The following is a 14,606-nucleotide window of genomic DNA, read 5'->3' on the forward strand; positions in this document are numbered from 1 at the left end:
CACCAGCTCACAGCCTTTTACACCCAATGATTTTCCATATGTGTTGTCAGATGTTTTGTTTCCCATGATATATTTTAATTACCCAATTCTGTGTAATGGCTACCATGCCTGCCAAATGCAGACAGCTTGTCAGAATAATAAGTAGACTAGTTTGGATATCTACATATTTTGATGACAAGTGCATCACTGTAAATATGTCTACACGTCTGTATGTTCATGTTAGGTATAACCACACAGCAGCTTTGCAGTTCTACTACGTATGCATCGTATCTGGGAGTCAAATATGGTCCAGATGTTTAGAGACCGCGATATGGATTTGCTCAATGTTGTATAAGGACTTTCTCCATGATCGACAGCTGTCTCAGACGACCACCACATATCTTCACAAACTCCATTAGTTCACACTCACAAATACCAATAGCAGTGAGGCTCTGCTGTACGAATCAATTCTTCATCCAGAGAGCCTATTCGCATACACCACCAGCTCCATGAGACACGGGGAGCCAGATATGGTCCAACATGTCTTTGCTGATCGCCAGGCCGAAATACAGGTATGCAACGGCTGTCTCCTTGAGAAAGAAGGACTCAGACTCTTTCTCGTACAAGAAAAGGTATGACGATTTTGACCTGAGATGAGTGGCAGATGAGAATCTCCCAGTTGCTCTTCTTGATGGTGTGGAACTGGGTTTGACCCAGGTTCTCGCTCACCAGGTTGATGCGCAGGTGCATCTAAGGACAGGGCCAGAAGAAGCTTGTCGCTCAGCAGGTGGTAGTTAAGTGCCAGTTCCCGCAGGCCTGGATGAGGCCTGGATGGGCCAGAAACTACTTGGTTAGCTTGCATTCATGATTAAGGGCTAAACTAATTTCACTGCATTGAATGTGTGTATTATGGGAGTGCGTTCATAACATTGATAAATTGAGGCAATTTAATATAAATTTGCAGAGATAATATAATTTTTGGCAGTCAACATGAAATAATTTTAAGCACATCTTATTTTCATGATGCAATGCACTTCTGAGTAAAACAGAACATTTAACAACAAAAAATGAACAATGCATAGCAAAACTACTTCTGAAATGGCAACACCAACAAAAATGCATTTTGGGCAAGACATGGAGAACAACGGTACTGACCTGCAGGAGTTTAGTCAAGGACAGCTACTCATCTTCAGCAGCTTGAGCGTGTCACTGTTGTTAGCGACCATTTCCTTCAAGGGTCATCAACGGCTGTGTCATCAATTCTTATAGATGACAGAGACTTTGAATTTACAAACACCACCGCCAGCGATGACAAAAAGTGTGATTGAAAACAGACAAGAGGCAAAGTCAGAGCCGTTGGCTTCCCTTACCCTTTATCAACATTATTTCAAGGTCACCCTGCTTTTACATTTCTGGTTCACATCAAACACACAAACGTAATTGTAAACTGTTCCTCTCTAAATTGAACATTCAAAGAACTTCCATCAGCATGCACTTAGATAGAGGGTAATACTTCCTTGTATTTATATGTTTTGATACTAAAAGGTAAGCCTTTTACCTACACCTACAAAAATGGTTATGATGCAGTTTTTTAGGTCGAATTTTATGCACATTGTAAAATAACAATCAAGACTTTCTATAATTATGATTTCTATAATTATGACGACTTACCATTAATATATATATTCTGAATCAGACCTGCACATCGTTCAACAGTAATTTTTACCCATTCCCCTTTACAAAACTGCTTTAACTCAGACACAGCTTCCTTTGTGTTGTTCTGCCGTAGACACTGTGTCTGTTCAAAGACTTACGTATGGTAAACTCGTGAACAGAGATGTGTGCCAGTTCAAATGATGTCTTCAGTCCTCTTTAGCTGTTACTCGTGGGTTCTTTTTTACTTCATTGAATATTCTGCGTTGTTTTCTTAGGAGTCATCTTGGCTGTGCGGAGACTTCTAGGAAGGGTAGCCACAGTATTAAACTGTCTCCATTTATAGGCAATGTGTCTGTCTTCTGATGGATGTCTTAACATTTTGAGAGTGTTTTGTATCCCTTTTTAGCCTTTAGCTGGAGTGCAACAACTCTTGATCGGATATTTTCGATCAAGAGTTGTTGCACTCCATAAGGCTAAAAAGGGATACAAAACAATCTCAAAAGGTTTAGACATCCATCAGTCGACACAAAATATTTAGAAAGCTCTTTCTTGCGAGGTATGGTTCATAAGAACTGATGCTTCTTAAGGACAGCAATCTTAAAATGTTTGAGTGTCTTTTATCAATCAAAGTAGCACTAAACCACACATTTAAACTCATTTTATTAATTGGACCCCAGTTTGCCATCTTCTGACACAAATTAGCTTTCATTAAAGTAGTTAATCTATGCGTTCACTTCACTGATCTATATAAATGACTGGATTGCGCATAGAACGCTTGACTTAACTGTGTGAGGTGAAACCAGCGCAGAGTTCGAGCCGCCATCTTGGTATACCCAACCGGCAGAGAGCGTCATTGACTTCCATTCAAAATCATGATCAAAATTTACCCCCTTTACAGCGTATCAGTTACACAAGGTTAATTTTTAGGATATGTGTACGTTAATTATTTGTTAATTCTGGTGTTATTTGCAATGTTTATGTTTTAATCGGGCAGGATAATGGATTTATAAAAAACCGTTAAGGTGAGTGTGTCTGTTGCATTTGTTACAGTAATGACACGGTTATAAATAAAGTTTTTTTTTTTTACATTCAGCTACACTGTGACGGTCAGCGTTATTTCTCTAAATACGTTTAGGTAACTTGTTAGTTTAGATAACATAATTACAAAACTAGCAAATTATTGCATGCACATATGGTACAAAGCATGATTGTTTATTTAGATTTCAGAATGAGCACGTTTATTGTCATTAATACTAAATATGCTGCGGTCTGTCTGCTGATCTGATACTGTAATAAAGATGAATGTATAATAACTAATTAAAACGCAAAATCTTCAACTTTCAGTAAATAACTATTTACATGCTTTGGACGTTTGTGTTGTAATAATGACCAGGGTAACTTCACATATAAAAACGAAGACGAGTAAAGTGATGTTTTATCATTAAAATCTGATAACGTCCATTAATTTAATAGAACGTTTGGGTATACCAACATGGCGGCGCGGTGGCTTCACAAGTGTGACGTCATGCGCAATCCAGTCATTTATATAGATCAGTGGTTCACTTACATTTTTCTGAAGCACTGTGAATGTTTAATGCGTGTTTCCAAAAAAGACACAAGAAACTAGAATTATTTGTGTATTGTCAGATTATGCACATTGTGTTTGTCTATTGTTGTGACAATACATGATATATATATTTATATATAGGTTAAATATCTAGGGCATGTTTTAACTGATGATTGGACAGATGACAAAGACCTCTACCGACAGTGTTGTAAAATTTATGCTCAAGCTAACATGCTTATAAGGAAATTTTCCATGTGCTCTGACTCTGTGAAGTGTTTTTTGTTTAAAACCTATATAACACCACTATATTCTGCTCAATTGTGGTCTAACTATAGGAAGAAGAGTATGCAGAGGCTTAAAGTAGCATACAATGATGCAATGAGGTTGCTGCTTCGTGTCCCTAGGTGGCATAGTGCTAGTCAGCTGTTTGTGTCTAATAGGGTGCTTACTTGTGAGGCACTCTTGCGACAATTGATGTTCAGTTTTATGTGCCGCCTGGACAAGTCGGAGAACCAACTAATTGTATCTTTAGTCAGCCCCTTGAAAAGCTGCTATAGATTTACTTCAAGGTTAAGAAGGCATTGGTGTAATTGCCTGTATATTTTATAGGTTAATATGTGTTGTTTGTTCTTTTTTATACTGTGTATTATGTATGAGTATGATATGGACCTGTGTCTGCAATAAAGTTTATATATATATATATATATATATATATATATATATATATATATATATATATATATATATATATATATATATATATATATATATATACATAATTTATTTATTTCTCAACAGTTGCTATTAAGGTATTAAAATGTTGTTGCAAGAGTAGACAGATGTCTGTTCTACCTAGGACACATCCATGAAGCTTGGCCATGCTGTGGAAGGCTGTGAGAGAGTATTGCAGGCAGCTTCTGCAGATTCTGGGCAGCTGTCAAGCTTGTGCATAATAAGTATGTAAAGTATAACATTTTAATTATTCTGTTATTACAATATAACATGCATAACATTTTATTAGGTGTCTTTAAATAATATAAAGTTGGGTTATTATAAAGCGCTGGGTTATTATAACCAATGGTTGCAAAACAGTAAACCAAAATTGGGTAATTTTTAACCCATCATGTGTTCTGTCCAATAGTTTCCCAACATGGGTTAAAAGTAACCCAGCCATTTTTAAAGTGCATTCTATGCACAACAGGTGTTAAGTAACTGTCTAAGCATCAATGCTCTTTGATTGGTTGCCCAATGTTTCCCTCTGTGGGTTTCTGTGAGTTGGAGGACCCCTTTTGGGCATACACTGGAATGGCACTGTTATTTCTCTTGTTTTTGCCCTCTGAGGGGGTAAAGCTCTGGCACTATTGTCCCCTTTTCATGCTGTTGGATGATAAATTCAAAAATTTAAAAATGCATTTAAATGCATTAGCAGACTTAAAATTATTATTTTTATTTCTAGGCTCTACTTGATTCTGATTGGTCAATCATAACATTCCTAATTTATCACAATTGTCTACATTTCCAAAATGTAGGAAATGTTTCCTTATCAAGTTAACAATTATAATTTTACCTCTATTAAATTTGTGTTGATGTAGTTATTTATTTGGTAAGTTGCTGTAACTAGCATCATACTGTAGTCACCAATGTATTATTACAAAATTAATCCCTTCAGGATCATCCTATATTGAGATGTGTTTGTATTAAAGTCTGTGTATAATCCCTTACACAATGTTAGCATTATAATGCTGATTTTTCTCTCTCAAAAATAACTTCACTCTTATAAAATAAAAATTATAATGTAAACACAAGAAATTCTGCTCTATTTCTAGATTGCTTATTTGTGACATCGATTATGTTAACACACATAGTTCTGCACAAACATTAGGAGTCCAGTCTGGTTTAAGTGCAATCTGTCTTAAACCAAAGATTTTCATGTTAAATGCATGAGAATGCATCCGTTTATTTGAATTAATTTATTATAATGTAATATAATAAATACTTGCTCAAATATCAATGTTTCTTCTACACACTGTTTGCAGAGAGAAAAAAAATATTTGTCACTTTACACGTCTTCAAATATAATACTTACTTATGCCAGTCTATTAGTCTCAAAGAATAGCATACCATCCCCAGAATAGACTGGTTTGCTTTGCTATGAAGTTTAACCAAATGCAATGTCAATGGCTGTGTCTCTCTCTCTTTCTCTCTCTCGCTCTCAGCATGGACCCATAATAAAGTGATCTGCGCAAGACCGTTTCCAAGAGCTCCATTGAGCTGCACGTGAGAGGAAGAAAACGTGGATTTCAGTTGTGTGCATTACCCACTGCATCAGAGCATGCTTCTCAAATACAGTGGCAAGAAAAAGTATGTGAAAAGTGTGAGTAAATTTGTATAAAATGTGATCTGATCTTCATCTAGGTCAAGGGAATTGACAATCAAAAATAATATTTGATCTTTCATGTCTTTATTAATAACAACCAAAAAACCTGCTTGTGGAAAAAGTATGTGAACCCTTAAGTTAAAGACCTCAAAAAAGCTATTTGGAGACAGGTTTTAGCACACCTGGAGTCTCGTTAAAATAATACGTTTGGAGGTGTGGACTACTACAGCTGCTTTGACCCTGTCCCACATGGTGCACTTCATGTGTAATTTCGGTCTCGTGGCCTTATATTACATGTGCTCGCTTAGTCTACGAGTCCGTAGGGTGTTCCATTTGTCATTTTTACATGTGCTCCTCAGTGCCCCCTTTGCACCTTTGGTGCAGGCTTCACGCACTTTACCAACCCAGAAGTCCTTGCGAAAGAGCAATCATACGAATCAGAAGTCGGATGGGAGGAGTTCACACTGATGGGCAACTACTCCTCCTATTTCTGGCATGACGCTCGAGTATGTCCCAAAAATACCACTCTGGTACGCCCTCGTGGACTTGCATCAAGGGTCCCTAAGGTCTGCACTACATGATGTCATCAAAGTGTGGACTCTGAGAAAGTCCACAAGTCCAGAGTGTGCCATTTGGGACCGGGCCAATGACCGATTAAACTGGGTGTGCCTCATACATCCTGAAAAGTGAAGCTGCTGGCTCTTTGATCACCCCCTGGTGGCTGTTTGAAGTACAAGTCATAAACTCTGCCCTGTCTGCCTTGTAAACATGAAATCATATTTCCTTTTTCAGTAGCTTGCTTTCACTGATCAGTACTGTATCTAGCAGTTACATGGCAATCTGCAACTCGGTTATGAGACTCTGAAAACGATCCAATGACATGAGGTCAAAGACATAAAAACAATTTTGATTTGCTTACAAAATAACTGGGAGGGTTTGTGGCGCACAGTCCTGTGCCCCTAGGTGGATCCGAAACCAACTAATTAGAGCTCAGCCTCAGGTCACATTTTTCACCCCTTTAACTGACCTACATACACACTCATTTGGGGTGCGCCCCAGACACATGATACACACATGACACACACACAACGAACTCAGTGTTGATTTTTTTATTTTCAAAAACATTTTTATAATATGTTTAACAAAGAAATAATACAACTAAATGATTTTATTTTGCACTATATGGTTACATGTTAAAGTAGCATTCTTCTCTGGCCAACTTTGGGGAGCGGCACCCCCTCTTGACCAACAACCACTGTCAAAGCTGCTTTTGGGGTGGTTTACGTAGTGGAATGACAATAGGTACAGCACTAAATGCCGTCAATAAAAACTCTAGGAATAGGGTGTGCCCTCTGAGTCCTACCCCCTCACTAACGCATCGATCTTTGAGTTAAAAATGTTTTACGGCAGATGAGCATGGCCCTACAGCAGTTTAGATCGCAACAGCTACTGACACTGCAAACAGGATTAATTTAGATCTGGAGCCATGCGCCGTCGGGGATTGTGCCAAACCCTGTTGACGTTTACATTACATCTCAGCTGCTTTCGCATCGCCGTGAGTAATGCAAAGGGCCGTAATTTAGATCCGGAGCAATGTGCCGGTCAAGCCAACTTCAGGGTTTGGGCCAAACCCTATTGTCGTTTATATTGAAGCTACTTCTCGCGTGGTTTACGTAGTCTAAAGAAACGACCATAGGTCCAGCACTAACTGCCGTCAATAAAAACTCAAGGAATAGGGCATTCCCTATGAGTCCCACCCCCTCACAGGTACACACCAATCCTCGAGTTAGAATTGTTTTACGGCAGATGAGCACGGCCCTACAGCAGATTAGATCGCAACAGCTAGTGACACTGCAAACAGGATTAATTTAGATCTGGAGCTTCTTTTCGCGTGGTTTACGTAGTCGAAAGGAATTACCATAGGTCCAGCACTAAATGCCGTCAGTAAAACTCAAGGAATTGGGCATTTCCTGTGAGTCCCAGTCCAACCCCTCACAGGTATGCACCGATCCTCAAGTTAGAATTGTTTTACGGCAGATGAGCACGTCCCTAAAGCAGTTTATATCGCAACAGCTACTGACACTGCAAACAGGATTAATTTAGATCTGGACCTGCTTTTCGCATGGTTTACGAAGTCTAAAGGAATGACCATAGGTCCAGCATATGCCGGTCAAGCCAACTTCAGGGTTTGGGCCAAACCCTATTGTCGTTTACATTCAAGCTGCTTTTTACGTGGTTACGTAGTCTAAAGGAATGACCATAGGTCCAGCGCTAAATGCCGTCAATAAAAACTCCCCAATCCTCAAGTTAGAATTGTTTTACGGCAATTGAGCATGGCCCTACAGCAGTTTAGATCGCAACAGCTACTGACACTGCAGGCAGGATTAATTTTGATCTGGAGCCACGCACCGTCGGGGATTGGGCCAAACCCTGTTGCCGTTTACATTACATCTCAGCTGCTTTCGCAACGCCGTGAGTAATGCAAAGGGCCGTAATTTAGATCCGGAGCCATGTGCCGGTCAAGCCAAATTCAGGGTTTGGGCCAAACCCTATTGTCGTTTACATTCAAGCTGCTTTTTACGTGGTTTACGTAGTCTAAAGGAATGACCATAAGTCCAGTGCTAAATGCTGTCAATAAAAACTCAAGGAATAGGGCATGCCCTGTGAGTCCCACCGCCTCACAGATACGCATCGTTCCTAAAGTTAGAATTGTTTTACGGCAGGTGAGCACGGCCCTACAGCATTTTCGAACCCAATAGCTACTGACACTGCAGGCAGGATTCATTTTGATCTGGAGTCACGCACCGTCTGGGATTGGGCCAAACCCTGTTGCCGTTTACATAACATCTCAGCTGCTTTCGCATAGACGTGAGTAATGCAAAGGGCCGTAATTTAGATCCGGAGCCATGTGCCGGTCAAGCCAACTTCAGGGTTTGGGCCAAACCCTATTGTCGTTTAAATTCAAGCTGCTTTTTACGTGGTTTACGTAGTCTAAAGGAATGACCATAGGTCCAGCGCTAAATGCCGTCAATAAAAAGTCAAGGAATAGGGCGTGCCCTGTGAGTCCCACCCCCTCACAGATACGCACCGATCCTCAAGTTAGAATTGTTTTACGGCAGATGAGCACGGCCCTTCAGCAGTTTAGATCGCAATAGCTACTGACACTGCAGGCAGAATTAATTTTGATCTGGAGTCACGCACCGTCGGGGATTGGGCCAAACCCTGTTGCCGTTTACATTACATCTCAGCTGCTTTCGCATCGCCGTGAGTAATGCAAAGGGCCGTAATTTAGATCCGGAGCCCTGTGCCGGTCAAGCCAACTTCAGGGTTTGGGGCAAACCCTATTGTCGTTTACATTCAAGCTGCTTTTTACGTGGTTTACGTAGTCTAAAGGAATGACCATAGGTCCAGCCCTAAATGCCGTCAATAAAAACTCAAGGAATAGGGCATTTCCTGTTAGTCCCACCCCTTCACAGGTATGCACCGATCCTCAAGTTAGAATTGTTTTACGGCAGATGAGCACAGCCCTACAGCAGTTTAGATCGCAATAGCTACTGACACTGCAGGCAGGATTAATTTAGATCTGGAGCCACGCACCGTCGGGGATTGGGCCAAACCCTGTTGCGGTTTACATTACATCTCAGCTGCTTCTGCATCGCCGTGAGTAATGCAAAGGGCCGTAATTTAGATCCGGAGCCATGTGCCGGTCAAGCCAATTTCAGGGTTTGGGGCAAACCCTATTGTCGTTTACATTCAAGCTGCTTTTTACGTGGTTTACGTAGTCTAAAGGAATGACCATAGGTCCAGCGCTAAATGCCGTCAATAAAAACTCAAGGAATAGGGCGTGCACTGTGAGTCCCACCCCCTCACAGATACGCACCGATCCTCAAGTTAGAATTGTTTTACCGCAGATGAGCATGGCCCTACAGCAGTTTAAATCGCAATAGCTACTGACACTGCAGGCAGGATTAATTTAGATCTGGAGCTTCTTTTTGCGTGGTTTACGTAGTCAAAAGGAATGACCATAGGTCCAGCACTAAATGCCGTCAATAAAACCTCAAGGAATAGGGCATTCCCTGTGAGTCCTATCCCCTCACAGGTATGCACCGATCCTCAAGTTAGAATTGTTTTACGGCAGATGAGCATGGCCCTACAGCAGTTTAGATCGCAATAGCTACTGACACTGCAGGCAGGATTAATTTTGATCTGGAGTCACGCACCGTCGGGGATTGGGCCAAACCCTGTTGCCGTTTACATTACATCTCAGCTGCTTTCGCATGGCCGTGAGTAATGCAAAGGGCCGTAATTTAGATCCGGAGCCATGTGCCAGTCAAGCCAACTTCAGGGTTTGGCAGGATTAATTTTGATCTGGAGTCACGCACCGTCGGGGATTGGGCCAAACCCTGTTGCCCATTACATCTCAGCTGCTTTCGCATCGCCGTGAGTAATGCAAAGGGCCGTAATTTAGATCCGGAGCCATGTGCTGGTCAAGCCAACTTCAGGGTTTGGGCCAAACCCTATTGTCGTTTACATTCAAGCTGCTTTTTACGTGGTTTACGTAGTCGAAAGGAATGACCATAGGTCCAGCGCTAAATGCCGTCAATAAAAACTCAAGGAATAGGGCGTGCCCTGTGAGTCCCACCCCCTCACAGATACGCACCAATCATCAAGTTAGAATTGTTTTACGGCAGATGAGCATGGCCCTACAGCAGTTTAGATCGCAATAGCTACTGACACTGCAGGCAGGATTAATTTAGATCTGGAGCCACGCACCGTCGGGGATTGAGCCAAACCCTGTTGCCGTTTACATTACATCTCAGCTGCTTTCGCATAGCCGTGAGTAATGCAAAGGGCCGTAATTTAGATCCGGAGCCATGTGCCGGTCAAGCCAACTTCAGGGTTTGGGCCAAACCCTATTGTCGTTTACATTCAAGCTGCTTTTTACATGGTTTACGTAGTCGAAAGGAATGACCATAGGTCCAGCGCTAAATGCCGTCAATAAAAACTCAAGGAATAGGGCGTGCCCTGTGAGTCCCACCCCCTCACAAATACGCACCGATCATCAAGTTAGAATTGTTTTATGGCAGATGAGCATGGCCCTACAGCAGTTTAGATCGCAACAGCTACTGACACTGCAAACAGGATTTATTTCGATCTGGAGCTTCTTTTTGCATGGTTCACGTAGTCGAAAGGAATGACCATAGGTCCAGCGCTAAATGCCGTCAATAAAAACTCAAGGAATAGGGCGTGCCCTGTGAGTCCCACCCCCTCACAGATACGCACCAATCATCAAGTTAGAATTGTTTTACGGCAGATGAGCATGGCCCTACAGCAGTTTAGATCGCAATAGCTACTGACACTGCAGGCAGGATTAATTTAGATCTGGAGCCACGCACCGTCGGGGATTGAGCCAAACCCTGTTGCCGTTTACATTACATCTCAGCTGCTTTCGCATAGCCGTGAGTAATGCAAAGGGCCGTAATTTAGATCCGGAGCCATGTGCCGGTCAAGCCAACTTCAGGGTTTGGGCCAATCCCTATTGTCGTTTACATTCAAGCTGCTTTTTACGAGGTTTACCTCGCCTAAAGGAATGACCATAGGTCCAGCACTAAATGCCTTCAATAAAAACTCAAGGAATAGGGCACTTCCTGTGAGTCCCACCCCCTCACAGGTACGCACCGATCCTCAAGTTAGAATAGTTTTACGGCAGATGAGCATGGCCCTACAGCAGTTTAGATCGCAACAGCTACTGACACTGCAGGCAGGATTAATTTTGATCTGGAGTCACGCACCGTCGGGGATTGGGCCAAACCCTGTTGCCGTTTACATTACATCTCAGCTGCTTTCGCATCGCCGTGAGTAATGCAAAGGGCTGTAATTTAGATCCGGAGCCATGTGCCGGTCAAGCCAACTTCAGGGTTTGGGCCAAACCCTATTGTCATTTACAATTAAGCTGCTTTTTACGTGGTTTACCTCGCCTAAAGGAATGACCATACGTCCAGCACTAAATGCCTTCAATAAAAACTCAAGGAATAGGGCACTTCCTGTGAGTCCCACCCCCTCACAGGTACGCAACGATCCTCAAGTTAGAATTGTTTTACGGCAGATGAGCACGACCCTACAGTAGTTTAGATCGCAATAGCTACTGACATTGCAGGCAGGATTAATTTTGATCTGGAGTCACGCACCGTCGGGGATTGGGCCAAACCCTGTTGCCGTTTACATTACATCTCAGCTGCTTTCGCATCGCCGTGAGTAATGCAAAGGGCTGTAATTTAGATCCGGAGCCATGTGCCGGTCAAGCCAACTTCAGGGTTTGGGCCAAACCCTATTGTCATTTACAATTAAGCTGCTTTTTACGTGGTTTACCTCGCCTAAAGGAATGACCATACGTCCAGCACTAAATGCCTTCAATAAAAACTCAAGGAATAGGGCACTTCCTGTGAGTCCCACCCCCTCACAGGTACGCAACGATCCTCAAGTTAGAATTGTTTTACGGCAGATGAGCACGACCCTACAGTAGTTTAGATCGCAATAGCTACTGACATTGCAGGCAGGATTAATTTTGATCTGGAGTCACGCACCGTCGGGGATTGGGCCAAACTCTGTTGCCGTTTACATTACATCTCAGCTGCTTTCGCATCGCCGTGGGTAATGCAAAGGGCTGTAATTTAGATCCGGAGCCATGTGCCGGTCAAGCCAACTTCAGGGTTTGGGCCAAACCCTATTGTCATTTACATTCAAGCTGCTTTTTACGTGGTTTACGTAGTCTAAAAGAATGACCATAGGTCCAGCGCTAAATGCCGTCGATAAAAACTCAAGGAAGAGGGCGTTCCCTGTGAGTCCCACCCCCTCACAGGTATGCATCGTTCCTCAAGTCAGAATTGTTTTACGGCAGATGAGCACGGCCCTACAGCAGTTTAGATCGCAACAGCTACTGACACTGCAAACAGGATTTATTTCGATCTGGAGCTTCTTTTTGCATGGTTTACGTAGTCGAAAGGAATGACAATAGGTCCAGCACTAAATGCCGTCAATAAAAACTCAAGGAATAGGGCAGTTCCTGTGAGTCCCACCCCCTCACAGGTATGCACTGATCCTCAAGTTAGAATTGTTTTACGGCAGATGAGCACGGCCCTACAGCAGTTTAGATCGCAATAGCTACTGACACTGCAGGCAGAATTAATTTAGATCTGGAGCCACGCACCGTCGGGGATTGGGCCAAACCCTGTGGGCGTTTACATTACATCTCAGCTGCTTTCGCATAGCCGTGAGTAATGCAAAGGGCCGTAATTTAGATCCGGAGCCATGTGCCGGTCAAGCCAACTTCAGGGTTTGGGCCAAACCCTATTTTCATTTACATTCAAGCTGCTTTTTACGTGGTTTACCTCGCCTAAAGGAATGACCATACGTCCAGCACTAAATGCCTTCAATAAAAACTCAAGGAATAGGGCACTTCCTGTGAGTCCCACCCCCTCACAGGTATGCAACGATCCTCAAGTTAGAATTGTTTTACGGCAGATGAGCACGACCCTACAGTAGTTTAGATCGCAATAGCTACTGACATTGCAGGCAGGATTAATTTTGATCTGGAGTCACGCACCGTCGGGGATTGGGCCAAACCCTGTTGCCGTTTACATTACATCTCAGCTGCTTTCGCATCGCTGTGAGTAATGCAAAGGGCTGTAATTTAGATCCGGAGCCATGTGCCGGTCAAGCCAACTTCAGGGTTTGGGCCAAACCCTATTGTCGTTTACATTCAAGCTGCTTTTTACGTGGTTTACCTCGCCTAAAGGATTGACCATAGGTCCAGCACTAAATGCCTTCAATAAAAACTCAAGGAATAGGGCACTTCCTGTGAGTCCCACCCCCTCACAGGTATGCACCGTTCCTCAAGTTAGAATTGTTTTACGGCAGATAAGCACGGCCCTACAGCAGTTTAGATCGCAATAGCTACTGACACTGCAGGCAGGATTAATTTAGATCTGGAGCCACGCATCGTCGGGGATTGGGCCAAACCCTGTTGCCGTTTACATTACATTTCAGCTTCTTTCGCATCGCCGTGAGTAATGCAAAGGGCCGTAATTTAGATCCGGAGCCATGTGCCGGTCAAGCCAACTTCAGGGTTTGGGCCAAACCCTATTGTCGTTTACATTCAAGCTGCTTTTTACGCGGTTTACGTAGTCTAAAGGAATGACCATAGGTCCAGCGCTAAATGTCGTCAATAAAAACTCAAGGAATAGGGCGTGCCCTGTGAGTCCCACCCCCTCACAGATACGCACTGATCCTCAAGTTAGAATTGTTTTACGGCAAATGAGCACGGCCCTACAGCAGTTTAGATCGCAACAGCTACCGACACAGCAAACAGGATTAATTTAGATCTGGAGCTTCTTTTTGCGTGGTTTACGTTGTCAAAAGGAATGACCATAGGTCCAGCACTAAATGCCGTCAATAAAAACTCAAGGAATAGGGCATTTCCTGTGAGTCCCAACCCCTCACAGGTATGCACCGATCCTCAAGTTAGAATTGTTTTACGGCAGATGAGCACGGCCCTACAGCAGTTTAGATCGCAATAGCTACTGACACTGCAGGCATGATTAATTTTGATCTGGAGTCACGCACCGTCGGGGATTGGGCCAAACCCTGTTGCCGTTTACATTACATCTCAGCGGCTGTCGCATCGTCGTGAGTAATGCAAAGTGCCGTAATTTAGATCCGGACCATGTGCCGGTAAAGCCAACTTCAGGGTTTGGGCCGAACCCTATTGTCGTTTACATTCAAGCTGCTTTTTACGTGGTTTACGTAGTCTAAAGGAATGACCATAGGTCCAGCAATAAATGCTGTCAATAAAACCTCAAGGAATAGGGCGTTCCCTGTGAGTCCCACCCCCTCACAGGTACGCACCGATCCTCAATTTAGAATTGTTTTACGGCAGATGAGCACGGCCCTACAGTAGTTTAGATCGCAATAGCTACTGACACTGCAGGCAGGATTAATTTTGATCTGGAGTCACGCACCGTCGGGGAT

General features: G+C 42.9%; 1 protein-coding gene across 1 annotated transcript; it reads right to left on the bottom strand.

Moving 5' to 3' along the window:
• Positions 1 to 277: 277 nt before the first annotated feature.
• On the bottom strand, positions 278 to 4,153 carry LOC135748373 (F-box/LRR-repeat protein 3). Its single transcript, XM_073812092.1, is given in 10 exon segments — positions 278 to 332; positions 334 to 429; positions 431 to 460; positions 462 to 500; positions 502 to 615; positions 617 to 727; positions 729 to 806; positions 1,114 to 1,213; positions 1,216 to 1,307; positions 4,059 to 4,153. Coding segments are annotated over 10 exon segments (810 nt in total).
• Between the last annotated feature and the right edge of the window lie 10,453 nt (positions 4,154 to 14,606).

This window comes from Paramisgurnus dabryanus, chromosome 16 (assembly GCF_030506205.2).
Source record: "Paramisgurnus dabryanus chromosome 16, PD_genome_1.1, whole genome shotgun sequence".
NCBI classification, from domain to species: Eukaryota; Metazoa; Chordata; class Actinopteri; order Cypriniformes; family Cobitidae; genus Paramisgurnus; species Paramisgurnus dabryanus.